General features: G+C 48.0%; 1 protein-coding gene across 1 annotated transcript; it reads left to right on the top strand.

The window, feature by feature from the left end:
* The first annotated feature begins 4,273 nt into the window (after window positions 1–4,273).
* LOC144722928 (volume-regulated anion channel subunit LRRC8E-like) lies at window positions 4,274–13,961 on the top strand. The gene is made up of 9 exons (XM_078601354.1): window positions 4,274–4,358; window positions 5,081–5,238; window positions 5,657–5,770; window positions 8,721–9,025; window positions 10,351–10,863; window positions 11,112–11,259; window positions 12,102–12,260; window positions 12,631–12,780; window positions 12,955–13,961. Exons 2-9 carry the CDS (start codon window positions 5,095–5,097, stop codon window positions 13,951–13,953), a joined length of 2,532 nt encoding a protein of 843 aa, XP_078457480.1. The 5' UTR covers window positions 4,274–4,358; window positions 5,081–5,094; the 3' UTR covers window positions 13,954–13,961.
* The last annotated feature ends 5,013 nt before the right edge of the window (window positions 13,962–18,974 follow it).

The following is an 18,974-nucleotide window of genomic DNA, read 5'->3' as shown; positions in this document are numbered from 1 at the left end:
CTTCGTGGCGGCGGCATCACAGCTGCTTGCTGAGTGATATGTCACGTATACATGCCCTGTAAACGTGAAGATACAAACTTGCGATAGATAAAGGTAAGACCCTATCCATGCAACAATTAATAATCCTGTGCTGCAATAAAGCTATATTTGCAACTCACCGTCATAACACTTTACGGCCAGTTCCCGCTTCACGAACAGGTTGTGTGCCTGAGGCCCGTTCATTGATCCAACTCATTGTAAGTTGACACTCAGTGGACGAAAGCCCCATTTAAGACAACATGGAGATAACACATTCCGTGAGAGAAAAAAACTTTTAATAACAGCTTGACAACGCCGACTTGCACTGGCGATACGAACCACCCAACCATTTGGTTTGGCGGAGCCAGCTGTAATGAGTCTTAACATCATCGCTGAGAGTGTGTGTACGTGTGCGCGTATGTATGTGCGACAGGGATGTTCTCTGGCTTCAACATTATTTAACATCTAATAAAGAATAATTATTTCATATTTTAATAGCAAATGCTAAGACATACATATTCACCATCATTTTACAACAAAAAACTGAAGGCACCCAATGGGTTCTCCCTTATATCCGGTTGTAGCCAACATTTTCATGGAAATATGTGAGACGGACGCCATCCAGGCATCCACTCTACGCCCGTCCTTGTGGAAGAGGTACGTAGATGACACTTTTGTCATCTGGCCACATGGCCGGCCTGCTCTAGACCAGTTTCTCGACCACATCAATTCCATACACCCAGCCATCAGATTCACCATGGAAGTCGAAAAAGATGGCAAGCTACCCTTTTTGGATGTCCTAATTAAAAGGAGACCTGATGGTTCAATGAGCCACTCTGTCTACAGGAAAGCCACCCATACGGATGCTTACCAAAAACCGGATTCCCACCACCATCCATCCCAAAAGAATTCCCTCATCAAGACTATACCATAGAGCCTAATGCATATCCGACCAGGAACACATTGCCAGTGAACTCAAACACGTACGCCAAGCTCTTAAGGCTAATGGTTACTCCAACTACACAATCCGCAAAGCCATCACTCCAACCATCAAGAAGGATCCTGTTGAGGAGCCTTTCAAGACCATCACCTTACCCTACATTGCTGGGATCACAAAAAAGATCTCCAAAATCCTGATAAAACACAAGATCCAGGTCCGATTCAACACAGTACATAAAATCCGTGATCTGGTCCCGTCTGTAAAAGATGTGGTTCCAGACATACAGTACCCTGGCGTCTACAAACTAAGTTGCCTCTGTGGTAGCAGTTACATTGGAGAAACCAAACGACATGTCTCGGACCGCATCCGTGAACATAAAGCAGACTTGAAACACGGTAGGACAAACACCTCGGCCGTGGCAGATCACTGTTACAATTCAGTGGGCTCACATGATATTGACTTATCCAAGACAGAGGTTCTCTGCAAGCCATCTCGCTACCATGAGAGATTCGTTCATGAGGCAATCCACATATACAAACACAGAGACAATTTCAAGCGAGAAGATGGATTCTGGCTTAGCAATCATTGGAAGGACGTAATAAACCATTTCGGATCTTAACTGATTGTGTTCACGTTTACGGTGACTTTCAGACCGCGTTCCACTCACTGGCATTGTATTCTCCGCAGGGAATTGATTCTTTGCTCCGCTGCAAGTTTCCTTGCACTACTCTCCCATTGACATATTTTGTTGCTTCCTCTTAGTATCTTTCACACGACGGTCAATGGTACAGTGTATAATGACAAATAGTATAAAATTTATATGCTTAATACAATGTACAAAGTAATATATAGTATCGTAATTGTATAGTGAATATACAGCAGTGTGATATACATTAGGGTGGGTAGAATAATACATAGTGTAATATTACAATGTATAAGGTTTATAGCAATACAGTATATAATTTAATGTTGGGTTTGTCTATGGCAGTATATAGTACGGTGTAGACTCGTGTGATGTAAGAGAATAAAGTTTAGATGGAAGCATATTATATATATATTTTTTACGACGTAGAATTGTAATGTATTACTCACTGTTAGTAACTCAGCTTATTGTAGAATATATTTAGTATACTGATGATAATATGTAGTTTATACTTTCGTTGTTTACGTGGTGGTTTTAGTTACTGTAGCTACATACTATTGACACTCCTTCCCTTCATTAATGCTACCCCTAGCCCCTCCCTTTGATGCTGCTAATCCTGCATAATGCACGGGCATATGCAGTACTAATCACATACCTGCATTTCCCATAAATATGCTAAATTCCGCTTGATATGCATCTTCTTTTTTCAAGGCTCCCCCTTTCTTCCCCCTACCACCCCAGCTTATATACATGCTCCAAGTGCGTGTGCTGTTTCATTCGGACGCTGTCGCCTCGACAGACCTGGTTTTCACCTGAGGACGGTTACTTGCGTTGTGGCCGAAACGTCATGAGAATAATTTTATTATGTTTTATTTTTATTATTTTATTACTTCCCTTCTACGTGACTTTACCGAAAGTACCAAGAAAATGAATCCCTGCAGTCACGAAAGCTTTAAATCGAAATTTATACTTTAGTTGTTTACGCGGTGGTTTTAGTTACTGCAGCTACATACTATTAAAACTCCTTCCCTTTATTAATGCTACCCCTATCCCCTCCCTTTGATGCTGCTAAACCTGCATAATGCACGGGAATAAGTGGTACGAATCACATACCTGCATTTCCCATATCCCCTCCCTTTGATGCTGCTAATCCTGCATAATGCACGGGCATAAGTAGTACTAATCACATTCCTGCATTTCCCATAAATATGCTAAATTCCTCTTGATATGCAAATTATTTTGTCAAGGCGCCCTTTCCCCCCCCCCTTCCAACCCAGCTTAAATATATGCTCCAAGCATGGTGCTGTTTCATTCAGACGCTGTCGCCTGGACAGACCTGGTTTTCACCTGAGGACGGCTGCTTGCATTGTGGCCGAAACGTCGTGATAATTATTTTATTATGTTTTATTTTTATTATTTCATTACTTCCCTTCTACGTGACTTTACCGAAAGAACCAAGAAGATATAACTACACTATGAATGGCTACGTATGCATAGTCGCACTGTTAGTGTCAGTATCATAACTGTCAACCCCTTATCAGTGCCCTACCTTATTACAGACCAATTCAGACCTTACTGATCACCCCGTGCTCCTTATACATATCAACGTTCATCCTGCAAAGTCCCATCACAAGGGAGAAACACAAACAAATAGGCACATTATGTTACTCAATGTCCCTGTACAAGAATACGAGTAAACCGTATGGGTTGACAGTATGCTATATCTATGTATCTGTGTGGGTCTCCATGTATCTCTCTTGGGTCTCTATCTATCTCGTTTAGGTCTCTATGGGTCTCTGTCTGTAATCATACCTGTCAACCCCTTTATCAGTGCCCTACTTGATTACAGACCAATTCAGGCCTTTTTGGTCACCCCCATGCCCTTAGAAATGTCAACGTTCATCCTATACATTATACTACACTATACACTACACAGCTGTCAACCCCTTATAAGTGCTCTACCTTATTACAGACTAATTCGGACCTTATTGGTCACCCCGTGCCCCTTAAAAATATCAACATTCATCCTACAAAATCCCATCACAAAGGAGAAACACAAATAGACACATTTTTTTGTACGCCCGTACGGACCTAAGAACTCAATTTGCCTGTGCAAAGACCACGACGGGGTAAAACCGTGATGGGGTTCGACAGCTCCGCAATAGTCGAGTGTGAATAGTCGCTATTGGTTATCAGAGATTACCCCCACAAGCAAACAACGTGTGGGCGGCCATTTTGGATAGGGGGTGTGGGGGCTTCTCCCTTACCAAGATGGCCGCTACCACCCCAACAGCCACGTGGTGTTGACATTTCGCGGGTGTTTTTTAATTGGTCAGCTCCGTTGCACTTGACATTGAACTTTATTTCATAGCCCGGATTAAGGCCCATGGTTAATAGCATAGACTAGATAAGGCGCGGCTGCGTTTCAGACTATACCAAGTATGGAGGGGGATGAAAAGCATCAACTCAAGACGTGCTGAAAAAATGTAGCGAACTTGTTTATAGTTTTATTGTTTCATCCATAGCAACAAGAAGCAAGAGGGTCCGCTAGCGTTAGTGAAAGGTGGCGTTTGCTGTCTACCCCCTTAAATTAAAACAATTTATGTTCGCTGATTGAATTCACCCCTCCCGCGCACGCCGCTCGAGTTGGTTTCGCCCACGCGGCCCTCTCCCTCAACCACCACCAACAAACCGTCGCGATTTGGCGGGAGAAGTGGAGCCTAACGACCAGCACTACCACAACATCTATAATCACAAGTATAACTACTATAATAACATCTCCCACGTCTATAATCATTACTATAATAACAACTACAACATCTATAATAATTATAACACTAATAATAACATCAATAAAATAAACAATTACTACTACTATAGTAATAAAAACATGAACTGCTGTAATAACTAATACTGTAACAACTACTATAATAACAACCACAACATCTATAATCACAACTATAACACTAATAACATAAATAAAATAACATAAACAACTACTACTACTATAGTAATACAAACATGAACTGATATAATAACTAATACTGTAATATCAACTACTATAATAACAACTACAACATCTATAATCACAACTATAACACTAATAACATCAATAAAATAACAAACAACTACTACTATAGTAATAAAACATGTACTGCTATACTAACTAATACTGCAATATCAACTACTACTATAATAAAACAAGGGCGGTGAGAGAGAGTGGAGCCAATCTCACACGCGCCTCTGTAAGCCTCACACAGCCTGTCAGAGGAGCTACACGGGGAGACATTTGTATTGTGTCTGCCTGTGTGTGTGTCTCTGTGTGCGTCTTTGTTGCCTGTGTGTGACCCTCTGTGTGCGTGTCTGCCGGTATGTGTCTGCCTGTGTGTGTCTGTGTGTGTGTCTGCTTGTGTGTGTGTCTGCTTGTGTATCTGCCTGTGTGTGTGTGTGTCTGCCTGTGTGTGTCTGCTTGTGTGCAGTCTCGGCTCGAGTCATGATTCCCATCGGAGCCCTGACCTCCTCCTTCTCATTGGAGGGTCACCAGGACCTCAAGATCCTTCAGCCCTGGTGGGACGTGTTGTGCGACATGCTCTCCGTGCCCATGTTCATGATAGGCATCTTTGCCGGGATGCTGCAGGTACGTCGTTCCAACGCTCTAGACTCTAGAGAGTCCCCACGCACATTCATAAATGTCGCCGCCATGCTATGGATAACATCGCGGAGATGTTGACGACCTCGCCTGGTACGCAGGAGGTCATAGGTTCCATCCCGACCCCTGCTGCATATTTGGACTTCGCGTGTGTCTCATCATCACGGTGGCTGGGAGATGTTAACTACCTCGCCTGGTACGCAGGAGGTCGTGGGTTCCAACTCGACGTGCGAGCTCACTCAGAGCGCTGGCTAGAGAGCACATCTTGGGTCGATATGGGTTGCCCCCCCCCCCCGTACACACCGGGAATCGCGCAAAGTGAACCTGAGTGGAGCGACGTCTTCAAGGAGACCACACGGCGTCACGTCATGGTCACGTGGTACCCACTTCCCCCACCTCCGCCCAGAACATGAACGAGCGCATTCTGTGTGTGCCGGTGCCGAGAGGCTTCGACGTGGATCTGAAGGAGTGGAACGAGACCGTGCTGAGGAAGCTCGTGGCCAACCCCAGGGCCCACACGGTGAGGTCCCCCCTCGGGCCGGCTCGACACGACCATGCAGTGAGGGGGGGAACCGCTGGTTGCCAGCGGTAAGGCCGGCTGCGCCACCGGCAATTGCCCGAGGAATAGTGTAATGTACAGTATAGTGCAGGGGTGGGCAAACTTTTTCACTCGCGGGCCACAATGGGTTCTAAAATTTGACAGAGGGGCCGGGCCAGAAACAGATGGATGGAGTGTTTGTGTGAACTAATATAAATGACATGTACAATTATTACATGAAATGATTTGGCCTTTAACAGGTAGCAAAGCATTTATTTGTAAGGCAATTTAACAAATTGCACGAACATGAACAATACAAAAACATGTCGTAACGTGACTGATCAAACATCATTAAAACATCTGAGGCCTGCGTCCAAACCAATTACCTCACTTGAACTTCTTTTTTATCTACATTAACAGGTTAGAGCAGCCACGCAGGCTGTGTGATGGAGATGTTGCTCCAACCTCGCTGCAGCAACACATAATCAGTTTCAGTGGGAACAGCGTTGTTGATATCCCATTTTTGCCAGTGCATCCAAGTTTGGAGTTATTTTGGTTGTGGCAATTCTCAGGATAGATCTGAGGTGCTGATCCGTTAACTTTGATCTGTGATGGGCTTTGTTAGTGTTCATGACGCTGAATGTCTGCTCACACATATAAGTGGAGCCAAACAAAGTCAGTATCTTCTGTGCAGTCCTCCGGAGGTTTGGAAACGTGGCTCTGTTAAGTGAAGCATAAAAGTCATTCAGTTTAACAGAGTTGAACTTCTCCTTTAGGACAGAGTCAGACTGAAGATCTATCAGTTCCAACTGCAGCTCCTGTGGTGCTGTTTCAAGGTCTTGCGACAGGGGACAGGACACCAGCTGAAGTGACTGTTCAATGTTTTCGAAATCAGAGAACCTACGGCAGAATTCTCCGTGCAGGTCCTCAAGCGATTTGCTGTATTTTTTTGCGTTTCGCGGTGTCTCTTCCTGCATGGCAAGTGTGGGAAATGAGTGAAAGATTTGTTCGCAATTTGTCCGGAGAACAAAGTGAGCTTGGATTTGAAGGCTTTCACATGTTTGTACATGTCGTGAACAAACTGATCTTTCCCCTGCAGTTTCACATTCAGCTCATTCATGTGTGAAAATATGTCCACAGCAAACGCAAAGTCACTATGCCAGTTGTTGTCGCTTAGCTCAGGGAATTCGTCAAATTTCCCCATCAACTCCAAAAATGCGATGATATCTTCTTTCAGCTCCCACACTCGTTGTAACACTTTCCCCAAACTTAACCAGCGGACACGAGAGTGGTACAGCAAGTCCTGATGATCCGCATCAGTTTCCTCCAGGAAGGTAATAAACTGACGGTGCTGAAGTCCCCTTGCTCGTATAAAGTTCATAAGTTGTACGACTGGATTCACGACATGATTAAGCTGCAATACAGACTTACACAGGGATTCCTGATGGATGATGCAGTGAAGGAAAATAAGATCCTGGACAGGGCTTTCCTCTTTCACTTCATCCTGGATTATTTTCAGCAGCCCAACATTTTTTCCAGTTAAATTTGGCGATCCATCCGTTGTGACATTGATAAGTTTACTCCAAGATAGCGTCATTCTTTCGATCACAGCAGATACCTGGTTATACAAGTCCTCTCCCCGCGTTGTTCCGTTCAGGGACTCCATGGTCAAAAACTCCTCTGTTATCGCAAAACTGTCTTCAATGCCTCGGATAAAAATGAGGAGCTGAGCAGTGTCTTTTACGTCCGTACTTTCATCCAGTGCTAGTGAATATAAGTCAAAGGAATCAGACTTTTCGTTTAATTGACTGGCTATATTTTTATCAATCAGTTCCACATGGCGAGTCACAGTCCTGCGTGATGAACTGACTTTTTCAAATTTGCTTTTGATCTCCCGACACAAGATGTCTGCTGTCTGTACCATGTTTTCTTTTACAAACTTGCCTTCGGAGAAAGTGGTAATGAGTGGTAATGTTGGTGAGAAGAAGTTTTTAAAGAAAATTTAAATCGAAGTGAAGAAGGAAATTATTGAAAAGTTTGTATAATTCATGATTTTTCAAACTTTAATTATATTTTCTGTGTTTAAAACTCTTTAAAAAACTGTGGGGTCTAGAACGGACTCGTGAAATTCGGAGAGAACTCGGAGTTAAGTTTTATTTGTTTTGTTGAATTACACAAAGCGCAACAGTTATGTATATAACTTTTGTTATATAAAAGTCCTAGTAAGATATTAATTTTGCGATGTAGTCATACCCCTCCCCCTCATTCAAGCCGTAATTTAGAGAGCGAAAGCGCCGAGAACGTAAATCGCTAACATAAGAACCCGTTAATCTCTTCTCGCATCATTCATACGATGATGATGCGGTGAAGTAAACGTTCATACGATATTACAGTGAATGCTTCCAAAAACAATACTGTACCCAAATATTACTGTTAACTTACTTTCAATAGAAACATGAATTGCTCATACGAATATTCTCTCTCCTGGTCAAAGTGCGCCATCTATTGGGGAAATGGGGGCATTACAGGAGGAAGGTAAAATTTTATTTAATAATAATAATATTTGGACAAGTTCGGCGGATTAAAAGCCCAACGGGCCGTACTTTGCCCACGTCTGGTATAGTGTAATGTATAGTGTGGTGTATAGTGTAATGTATAGTGTAGTGTAATTTATAGTGTGGTGTATATTGTAATGTACATTATAGTGTAATGTATAGTGTAGTGTATAGTGTAATATCCTAGTACAGCACACCGATGTGTTGGAGAGCAAAGCCATAACGTTGACGATCTTGAGTACGGTGACGTTTCGCCAGTAATTACAACCGGCATCATCAGGCAAAAGCCAGATTTGAGCCAGCTCTGTCACCGCAACGGAGGGGCATGCGACATCACCGCCACGCCAGTTAATTTTGCCCTTCCCACACTCGCCCAGGTTGGCTTCGACCAGTACCAGTACCGGTTGATCAACCAGTTCTGCTACGACAACGCGGTGCTGTGGATCAGCAAATACTTCCCGCACCTCGTCGTGCTGCACACGCTCATCCTGACGGCCACCAGGAACTTCTGGTTCAGGTTCCCGGAGACGAGCTCCAAGATTGAGCACTTTGTGTGCGTGCTGGGCAAGTGCATGGATTCGCAGTGGACCACGCACGCCGTGCACGAAGCCGCGCTGGACGGGTTGGCGTCAGCGGCGGCGGCGCTGCAGCCGCCACCGCCCGCCACGGCGGGGAGCTGCAGGTTAGAAGGGGGCTGACTACTAAGAGACGGCCCACGGCTCCTTCCTTCCTTTGTCATCCCTTCCCCCCTTAAGTAACAAAATTAAAAAAGTTCCCCCTTTCTCCATTCGGGGGGGACCCTGCGTGGGTTTGGGGCAGAGGTCGCAAATGGGTTTTGATTCCTTACCCGAACCCGTACCCGGCCGCACCAGGGTCGCAAATGGGTACCCGTACCCGGTCGGGTACAGGTACCCGTACCCTACCCGAAATGAGTGACAAACGGTTACTCACCAGTGACTCACGGCCTACCCGTACCCGTACCCGGCCGCATCAGGGTCGCAAACTGCTACCCGTACCTGTACCCGGCCGGGTACGGGTAGCCGGGTATTGGGTAGGGTACGGGTATCAGGTACCCGGTTGCGACCTCTGTTTTGGGGCAGCGAGCCCGTTCACGCATCTTTCTATCCCCCTGCTTTTCATAACCAGTTTGGCTTACGGTTGGTGGTGTGTGTGTGGGGAGCGGTAGTGAAGCGGTTAGCGCTACGCTGCGCTATGATCCCGGCGACCCAGGTTCGATTACCGCTCATGGCCAACACCGGCGACGATTATCTGAAACACGTTCCTTCGGAGTGGGCAGGTAGTAACTTGGTTGGACAGCGCGTTGGTGCACGACAGACAAATAATCCCTGGTGGGCAGTGTGGAACCTGTTGTTCATACTTGTACCAGCTCTGGGCCTCTCCTAGGTCTACTCAGCCTCAAATGAGTACCTGGTGCGGTGTGTAAACATCGCCACTGGGGAGACAAAGGCGGCCACGCGTGGTGCTAGCCACCCACCCCCTCATGTACAGTTCCAGCCTTCATAAGTGCTCGCCAACAGCACTTGCCCCTATAGTCTGTTAAGGCTATACGGGGGATCTTGGTGTGCGTGTGTATGTGCGTCACGATGTGGGTGTCTGAGTCTGTATGGATCTCTGGGTTTCTGTGGGTCTCTGCGGGTCTGTGGGTCTTTATGGGTCTCTACGGGTCTCTGTGAGTCCTGATAGGTCTCTGCGGGTCTCTATGAGTCACTATGGGTCTCTGTGGGTCTCTGTGGGTCTCTGTGAGTCTCGATTGGTCTCTGTGAGTCTCTATGGGTTTCTGTGGGTCTCTGCGGGTCTCTGTGAGTCTCTATGGGTTTCTGTGAGTCTCTAGGGCTTTCTGTGAGTCTCTAGGGGTTTCTGTGAGACTTTATGTATCTTTGTGGGTCTCTGCGGTTCTCTGTGAGTCTCGATGGGTCTCTGTGAGTCTCTATGGGTCTCTGTGAGTCTCTATGGGTCTCTGTGCGTCTCTGCGTCCCACGCTTGCAGCGACCCGAGATCCGACGAACTCCCCATGGAGAAACTGCCTTCTGAGTATCCGCCGGCACCGCCCCGGCCTTCCGTCCGATTCGTCGACCCCGGCGAGGCCGCCCCGCCCCCCGACTGCCCCCCCCCGGAGCAGAACGAGGGCCGGCGGACGCCATCGGATGATCGCATCCTGGACAAGAAGGAGGGCGAGCAGGCCAAGGCTCTCTTCGAGAAGGTGAAGAAACTACGTGCTCACACGGAGGCGAGCGGCGGGCTCCACAGGCTCTACGTGTGGCAGACGGGGGCCCGCTTGCTGCAGGCGCTGGTGGTGCTCGCGTACACCGGTTACGCCGGCCCCAACATGCGCTACCACATCCACTGCGTGGAAGACGAGTACATCACGGGCTACGGAGACTTCTATTGCGTCCACGGGCTGTGGCGCATCTTCCGCATGATGTGGATGGCCTACGCGACCACGATGTGCGTCTACGCGCTCACCTGTGCCTACGTCTTCTACTGGGTGGTGACCGGCAGGTGAGAGGGGGGGGCGGCGGGCTGCCGCAGAGCGGTTGCGTGGTCACCGGATCGCCGTGCGGCAGCCTTCTGACTTTGGTCTGCGGGCTTTTCGGCGATCGTGGAGATGCGGTTAGCGCGGACGGCGACACCGCTACGTATATCTAATAGTAATGTTCTACCGGTGGCTTCGTGGGAGATCTTCCGCGTTGGGACGAGGGTTGACGGGCGCTGAGTTCTCTGTGCTGGGGGGGGCGCTGACACCGCAGGCTCAAGGAGTACAGCTTCGCGGAGGCGCGCCAGGAGACGGGGGTGGACGACATTCCGGACGTGCGCAACGACTTTGCCTTCCTCCTTCACCTAGTGGACAAGTACGACCCCTGCTACGCGTGCAAGTTCTCTGTCTTCCTGTCCGAGGTGAGGAGAAGCCGCTCGCAGAGCGCGCTGTGCGCTGCACGCAGAGCGCCTCACGTTTGACGGAGCCGACCGCGCCGATCGGAGATGTGGGGTAAGGACAACAAACTGTGGGTCTCTGTGTGGTGAACGTGGTGCTGGCCACCCACCCCCTCGTGTGCCGCCGTTCTGGTCTGCATAGGTGCTCGCTAACGGCACTTGCCCCAACAGTCCGTCGAGGCTATACGGGGGATGTTGAGTCTTTGGGTCTCTATCTGAGTCTATGCGCCGTGTTAGTCTATGTGTAATGACCTTATGGGCAAGTTATGTAATGACTAATTATAAGGGAGGCGTATCGGTGGTGAAGGTCAAAGGCTGAGTGAGACCACAAGCTCCGGGAACCTGCTTGAAGATTCTGGAAGGGGGCGTGGCCGGAGGCGGGGCTTGGCCGCACCGGGGTGTATATAAGGGGGACCGAACCAGAGGTTCGGTGCTGTTGCTGGTCCTGGGTCCTGGCTGCGTCGCCGCTCGCCGTCATCTCTCTTCGTCGTGGCCGATCTCCTGCAGGGCTCTCATCGTCGCTGTCGCTGCGCTAGTCAAATAACCGTGTAGTTGGACGCCGACGATGGGGTTGTGTAGAAGGGTCGGCTATGTGTAGCTACGTAGAGACGTTCATATTTCTGTATCGTCCAGTGTGAGAATAAATAAGAAGGCCTCTACATGATGTGTCTGAGAAGTCGCTCACTACATGTGTATAACGTCTTTACCATCATGGGGCGTAACGGCTCATTGGGCCCTCGCTGCTGAAACAAATAAAATCCATCCACGCGTGGCTGCTGGTGCTGTTGCTGCTGCTGCTGCTCCAGGTGAGCGAAAATAAGCTTAGGCAGGTGAACGTGGATCAAGCGTGGACCCTGTCGCATCTGACGGGGCTGCTGGCGATCAATGCGCAGGGCGAAAGCGAGCTACATCTCTCCAAGCTGGCAGCGGTGCCAGTGGACACATACCGGCTCATTCAGATACAGGTGCCCGTGGACACACCCACTTACCCACCCACCTATGCACCCACCCATCCACACCCGCACACCCACTCCCCCACCAATTCACTCACCCACCCACTCACCCAGACACCCACTTACCCACCAACTCACCCGCACACCCACCCAACCACTTGCGCACACACCCACCCACTTGCTCACTCACCCACTCACTCGCCAACACACCGCCCACGCACACACCCACCCACACACCCACTCACTCACCAACCCATACACCCACCCACCCACACACCCATGCACCCACCAACTTACACAGCCACTCACCCACTAACTCACTCACCCTCATACCCACTGACCCACCAACTCACTCACCCTCGTACCCAATCCCCCACCGAAGGTGCTGACGCTGGACTCGATGCACGGGGTGACGCTGGGGGCGGCGGTGGTGCAGATGGTGAATCTGCACAAGCTCCGGCTGCTGAACTGCACCGTGGGCGTCGACAATCGCGCACTCGCCTTCCTCAGCGAGGAGCTGCGCCAGCTGGAGGTGCGTGGGTGGATGGGCGGGCGGGCGCGAGGGTGGCTCGGTCTGAGCGGTCCATTCGGCTCCACTGATCCGGGCCGTGACATCGCCAAAAAGTCACCTCCCCCACCAAATGTATTTAAGTCACAATGTCGGGGACCGACATTCTCCATCCGCCCCCCCCGCGCCCTCTCGCAGGTGAAGTTTGCAATCAAGGCAGAGGTCCCGGGCTGGCTGCGTGACATGCGCCACCTGGAGGAGCTGTCCCTGGAGGGGCCCCTGACGCCGGCGCTCCTCAAGCCGCTGGGCGGCCTCAGGCGCCTGCAGGGCCTGCGCCTGACGACCAGCGTCGCCCGCCTCCCGCCCGGCCTGGCCACTGTCGCCGGCGTCGGCCTGCGCACGTTCGCCCTCGACAACGGCGGCGCGCGCCTCGAGTCGCTGGCGCCCCTGAGCAAGCTGCGCAGCCTGGAGACGCTGCGGCTGACGCGCTGCGGCCTGGAGCCCGCCGAGCTTGCGCGGCCCCTGCTGGCGCTGGGACGCCTGAGCGACCTCGACCTCTCCCGCAACGGCCTCCGCTCGCCGGGCGACGGCGACGACGCGGCGATGCTGCCGGCGGCCGCCTGCAAGCGCCTCGCCGTCCTGCGTCTCTCGGACAACGCCCTCGCGAGCGTCCCGCGCTTGGCGGCGGCGGGGGGGGCAGGCTCGCCGGCGCTGCGCTCGCTCTTCCTCGACGGGAACCTCATCGGGGGCGAGCTGCCCGCTGGACTGTTCCGTCTGCACGGCCTGCAGGTCCTCGACCTGAGCCGCAACGCCATCGCCGCCCTGCCGCCCGAGGTGTGCCAGCTGACTCGGCTGAGCACCCTCCGTCTATCAGGCAACGCCCTGCGGAGTCTGCCCGACGAGTTGTTCCGGTGCGAGGGGTTGCGGACGCTGGCACTCGCCAACAACGAGCTGCGCGAATTGAGCGGCCTGGTCGGGAGGCTGTCGAGGCTGCGCCGCTTGGAGCTGGTCGGGAACCGGCTGACGGAGCTGCCGGCCAAGCTGGGGGAGTGCGCGGAGCTGAGGCGCGGGGGGCTGCTGGTGGAGGAGGAGCTGTTCGAGTCGCTGCCGGCGCAGGTGAAGGAGGCGATGCGGGGCGAGCCCAGCGGCGCGACGCAGAGCCCCCCTGGAAGCTGGGAGAGAAGTCCAAGGAACTGAGAGAGAAATCCGAGAAAGTGAGAACCCCGAAGACACCGAGAGACTTTCACCGGCAATTACAACCGGCATTGTCAACTCCAACTATACAGCAGTAGGCAGCGTCAGGGTCGGGATCGAAGCCACGACCTCCTGTATAACAGGTGAGGTAGGTAACATCTCAATTACCAAGACCTGTATAACAGGTGAGGTAGTTGACATCTCAATTACCAAGGCCTGTATAACAGGTGAGGTAGTTGACATCTCAATTACCAAGACCTGTATAACAGGTGAGGTAGTTAACATCTTAATTACCAAGGCGTGTATAACAGGTGAGGTAGTTGACATCTCAATTACCTAGACCTGTATAACAGGTGAGGTAGTTGACATCTCAATTACCAAGGCCTGTATATCAGGTGAGGTAGTTGACATCTCAATTACCAAGGCCTGTATAACAGGTGAGGTAGTCAACATCTCAATTACCAAGGCCTGTATAACAGGTGAGGTAGTTGACATCTCAATTACCAAGGCCTGTATAACAGGTGAGGTAGTTGACATCTCAATTACCTTGCCTGTATAACAGGTGAGGTAGTTGACATCTCAATTACCAAGGCATGTATAACAGGTGAGGTAGTCAACATTTCAATTACCAAGACCTGTATAACAGGTCAGGTAGTCAACATCTCAATTACCAAGGCCTGCATAACAGGTGAGGTGGTTAACATCTCAATTACCAAGGCCTGTATAACAGGTAAGGTAGTTAACATCTCAATTACCAAGACCTGTATAACAGGTGAGGTAGTTGACATCTCAATTACCAAGGCCTGTATAACAGGTAAGGTAGGTAACATCTCAATTACCAAGGCCTGTATAACAGGTGAGGTAGTTGACATCTCAATAACCAAGGCCTGTATAACAGGTGAGGTAGTTAACATCTCAATTACCAAGACCTGTATAACAGGTGAGGTAGTCAACATCTCAATTACCAAGGCCTGTATAACAGGTGAGGTAGTCAACATCTCAATTACCAAGGCCTGTATAACAGGTGAGGTAGTTAACAACTCATTTACCAAGACCTGTATAACAGGTGAGGTAGTCAACATCTCAATTACCAAGGCCTGTATAACAGGTGAGGTATTTGACATCTCAATTACCAAGACCTGTATAACAGGTGAGGTAGTCAACATCTTAATTACCAAGGCCTGTATAACAGGTGAGGTAGGTAACATCTCAATTACCAAGGCCTGTATAACAGGTGAGGTAGGTAACATCTCAATTACCAAGGCCTGTATAACAGGTGAGTTAGTTGACATCTCAATTACCAAGGCCTGTATTACAGGTGAGGTAGTTGACATCTCAATTACCAAGACCTGTATAACAGGTGAGGTAGTTGACATCTCAATTACCAAGGCCTGTATAACAGTTGAGGTAGTTGATATCTCAATTAACAAGGCCTGTATAACAGGTGAGGTAGTTGACATCTTAATTACCAAGGCCTGTATAACAGGTGAGGTAGTCAACATCTCAATTACCAAGGCCTGTATAACAGGTGAGGTAGGTAACATCTCAATTACCAAGGCCTGTATAACAGGTGAGGTAGTTGATATCTCAATTACCAAGGCCTGTATAACAGGTGAGGTAGTCAACATCTCAATTACCAAGGCCTGTATAACAGGTGAGGTAGTCAACATCTCAATTACCAAGACCTGTATAACAGGTGAGGTAGTTGACATCTCAATTACCAAGGCCTGTATAACAGGTGAGGTAGTTAACATCTCAATTACCAAGACCTGTATAACAGGTGAGGTAGTTCACATCTCAATTACCAAGGCCTGTATAACAGTTGAGGTAGTTGATATCTCAATTACCAAGGCCTGTATAACAGGTGAGGTAGTTGACATCTTAATTACCAAGGCCTGTATAACAGGTGAGGTAGGTAACATATCAATTACCAAGGCCTGTATAACAGGTGAGGTAGTTGACATCTCAATTACCAAGGCCTGTATAACCGGTGAGGTAGTTGACATCTCAATTACCAAGGCCTGTATAACAGGTGAGATAGTCAACATCTCAATTACCAAGGCCTGTATAACAGGTGAGGTAGTTAACATCTCAATTACCAAGACCTGTATAACAGGTGAGGTAGTCAACATCTCAATTACCAAGGCCTGTATAACAGGTGAGGTAGTCAACATCTCAATTACCAAGGCCTGTATAACAGGTGAGGTAGTCAACTTCTCAATTACCAAGGCCTGTATAACAGGTGAGGTAGTTGACATCCTAATTACCAAGGCCTGTATTACAGGTGAGGTAGTCAACATCTCAATTACCAAGACCTGTATAACAGGTGAGATAGTTGACATCTCAATTACCAAGGCCTGCATAACAGGTGAGGTAGTCAACATCTCAATTACCAAGGCCTATATAACAGGTGAGTTAGTTGACATCTCAATTACCAAGGCCTGTATTACAGGTGAGGTAGTTGACATTTCAATTACCAAGGCCTGTATAACAGGTGAGGTAGTTAACATCTCAATTACCAAGACCTGTATAACAGGTGAGGTAGTCAACATCTCAATTACCAAGGCCTGTATTACAGGTGAGGTAGTTGACATCTCAATTACCAAGACCTGTATAACAGGTGAGGTAGTTGACATCTCAATTACCAAGGCCTGTATAACAGTTGAGGTAGTTGATATCTCAATTACCAAGGCCTGTATAACAGGTGATGTAGTTGACATCTTAATTACCAAGGCCTGTATAACAGGTGAGGTAGGTAACATATAAATTACCAAGGCCTGTATAACAGGTGAGGTAGTTGACATCTCAATTACCAAGGCCTGTATAACAGGTGAGGTAGTTGATATCTCAATTACCAAGGCCTGTATAACAGGTGAGGTAGTCAACATCTCAATTACCAAGGCCTGTATAACAGGTGAGGTAGTCAACATCTTAATTACCAAGGCCTGTATAACAGGTGAGGTAGGTAACATCTCAATTACCAAGGCCTGTATAACAGGTGAGGTAGGTAACATCTCAATTACCAAGGCCTGTATAACAGGTGAGTTAGTTGACATCTCAATTACCAAGGCCTGTATTACAGGTGAGGTAGTTGACATCTCAATTACCAAGACCTGTATAACAGGTGAGGTAGTTGACATCTCAATTACCAAGGCCTGTATAACAGTTGAGGTAGTTGATATCTCAATTAACAAGGCCTGTATAACAGGTGAGGTAGTTGACATCTTAATTACCAAGGCCTGTATAACAGGTGAGGTAGTCAACATCTCAATTACCAAGGCCTGTATAACAGGTGAGGTAGGTAACATCTCAATTACCAAGGCCTGTATAACAGGTGAGGTAGTTGATATCTCAATTACCAAGGCCTGTATAACAGGTGAGGTAGTCAACATCTCAATTACCAAGGCCTGTATAACAGGTGAGGTAGTCAACATCTCAATTACCAAGACCTGTATAACAGGTGAGGTAGTTGACATCTCAATTACCAAGGCCTGTATAACAGGTGAGGTAGTTAACATCTCAATTACCAAGACCTGTATAACAGGTGAGGTAGTTGACATCTCAATTACCAAGGCCTGTATAACAGTTGAGGTAGTTGATATCTCAATTACCAAGGCCTGTATAACAGGTGAGGTAGTTGACATCTTAATTACCAAGGCCTGTATAACAGGTGAGGTAGGTAACATATCAATTACCAAGGCCTGTATAACAGGTGAGGTAGTTGACATCTCAATTACCAAGGCCTGTATAACCGGTGAGGTAGTTGACATCTCAATTACCAAGGCCTGTATAACAGGTGAGATAGTCAACATCTCAATTACCAAGGCCTGTATAACAGGTGAGGTAGTTAACATCTCAATTACCAAGACCTGTATAACAGGTGAGGTAGTCAACATCTCAATTACCAAGGCCTGTATAACAGGTGAGGTAGTCAACATCTCAATTACCAAGGCCTGTATAACAGGTGAGGTAGTCAACTTCTCAATTACCAAGGCCTGTATAACAGGTGAGGTAGTTGACATCCTAATTACCAAGGCCTGTATTACAGGTGAGGTAGTCAACATCTCAATTACCAAGACCTGTATAACAGGTGAGATAGTTGACATCTCAATTACCAAGGCCTGTATAACAGGTGGAGTAGTTGATATCTCAATTACCAAGGCCTGTATAACAGGTGAGGTAGTCAACATCTCAATTACCAAGGCCTATATAACAGGTGAGTTAGTTGACATCTCAATTACCAAGGCCTGTATTACAGGTGAGGTAGTTGACATTTCAATTACCAAGGCCTGTATAACAGGTGAGGTAGTTAACATCTCAATTACCAAGACCTGTATAACAGGTGAGGTAGTCAACATCTCAATTACCAAGGCCTGTATTACAGGTGGGGTAGTTGACATCTCAATTACCAAGACCTGTATAACAGGTGAGGTAGTTGACATCTCAATTACCAAGGCCTGTATAACAGTTGAGGTAGTTGATATCTCAATTACCAAGGCCTGTATAACAGGTGATGTAGTTGACATCTTAATTACCAAGGCCTGTATAACAGGTGAGGTAGGTAACATATAAATTACCAAGGCCTGTATAACAGGTGAGGTAGTTGACATCTCAATTACCAAGGCCTGTATAACAGGTGAGGTAGTTGATATCTCAATTACCAAGGCCTGTATAACAGGTGAGGTAGTCAACATCTCAATTACCAAGGCCTGTATAACAGGTGAGGTAGTCAACATCTCAATTACCAAGACCTGTATAACAGGTGAGGTAGTTGACATCTCAATTACCAAGGCCTGTATAACAGGTGAGGTAGTTAACATCTCAATTACCAAGACCTGTATAACAGGTGAGGTAGTTGACATCTCAATGACCAAGGCCTGTATAACAGGTGAGGTAGTCAACATCTCAATTACCAAGGCCTGTATAACAGGTGAGGTAGTTAACATCTCAATTACCAAGACCTGTATAACAGGTGAGGTAGTTGACATCTCAATTACCAAGGCCTGTATAACAGGTGAGGTAGT

Source organism: Lampetra planeri, chromosome 16 (assembly GCF_965212315.1).
Source record: "Lampetra planeri chromosome 16, kcLamPlan1.2.h2, whole genome shotgun sequence".
Lineage (NCBI taxonomy): Eukaryota > Metazoa > Chordata > Hyperoartia > Petromyzontiformes > Petromyzontidae > Lampetra > Lampetra planeri.
Note: the sequence above shows the minus strand (reverse complement) of the source record. Positions and strands in the feature narration are given on the sequence as shown.

Bases quoted from the DNA above. Each gene is read 5' to 3' on its own strand.
- LOC144722928 (XM_078601354.1), top strand. From the start codon at position 5,095: ATGATTCCCATCGGAGCCCTGACCTCCTCCTTCTCATTGGAGGGTCAC. The intron at 11,260-12,101 runs GTGAGGAGAAGC...CTGCTGCTCCAG, and splicing joins TCTCTGTCTTCCTGTCCGAG to GTGAGCGAAAATAAGCTTAG. The intron at 12,781-12,954 runs GTGCGTGGGTGG...GCCCTCTCGCAG, and splicing joins AGGAGCTGCGCCAGCTGGAG to GTGAAGTTTGCAATCAAGGC.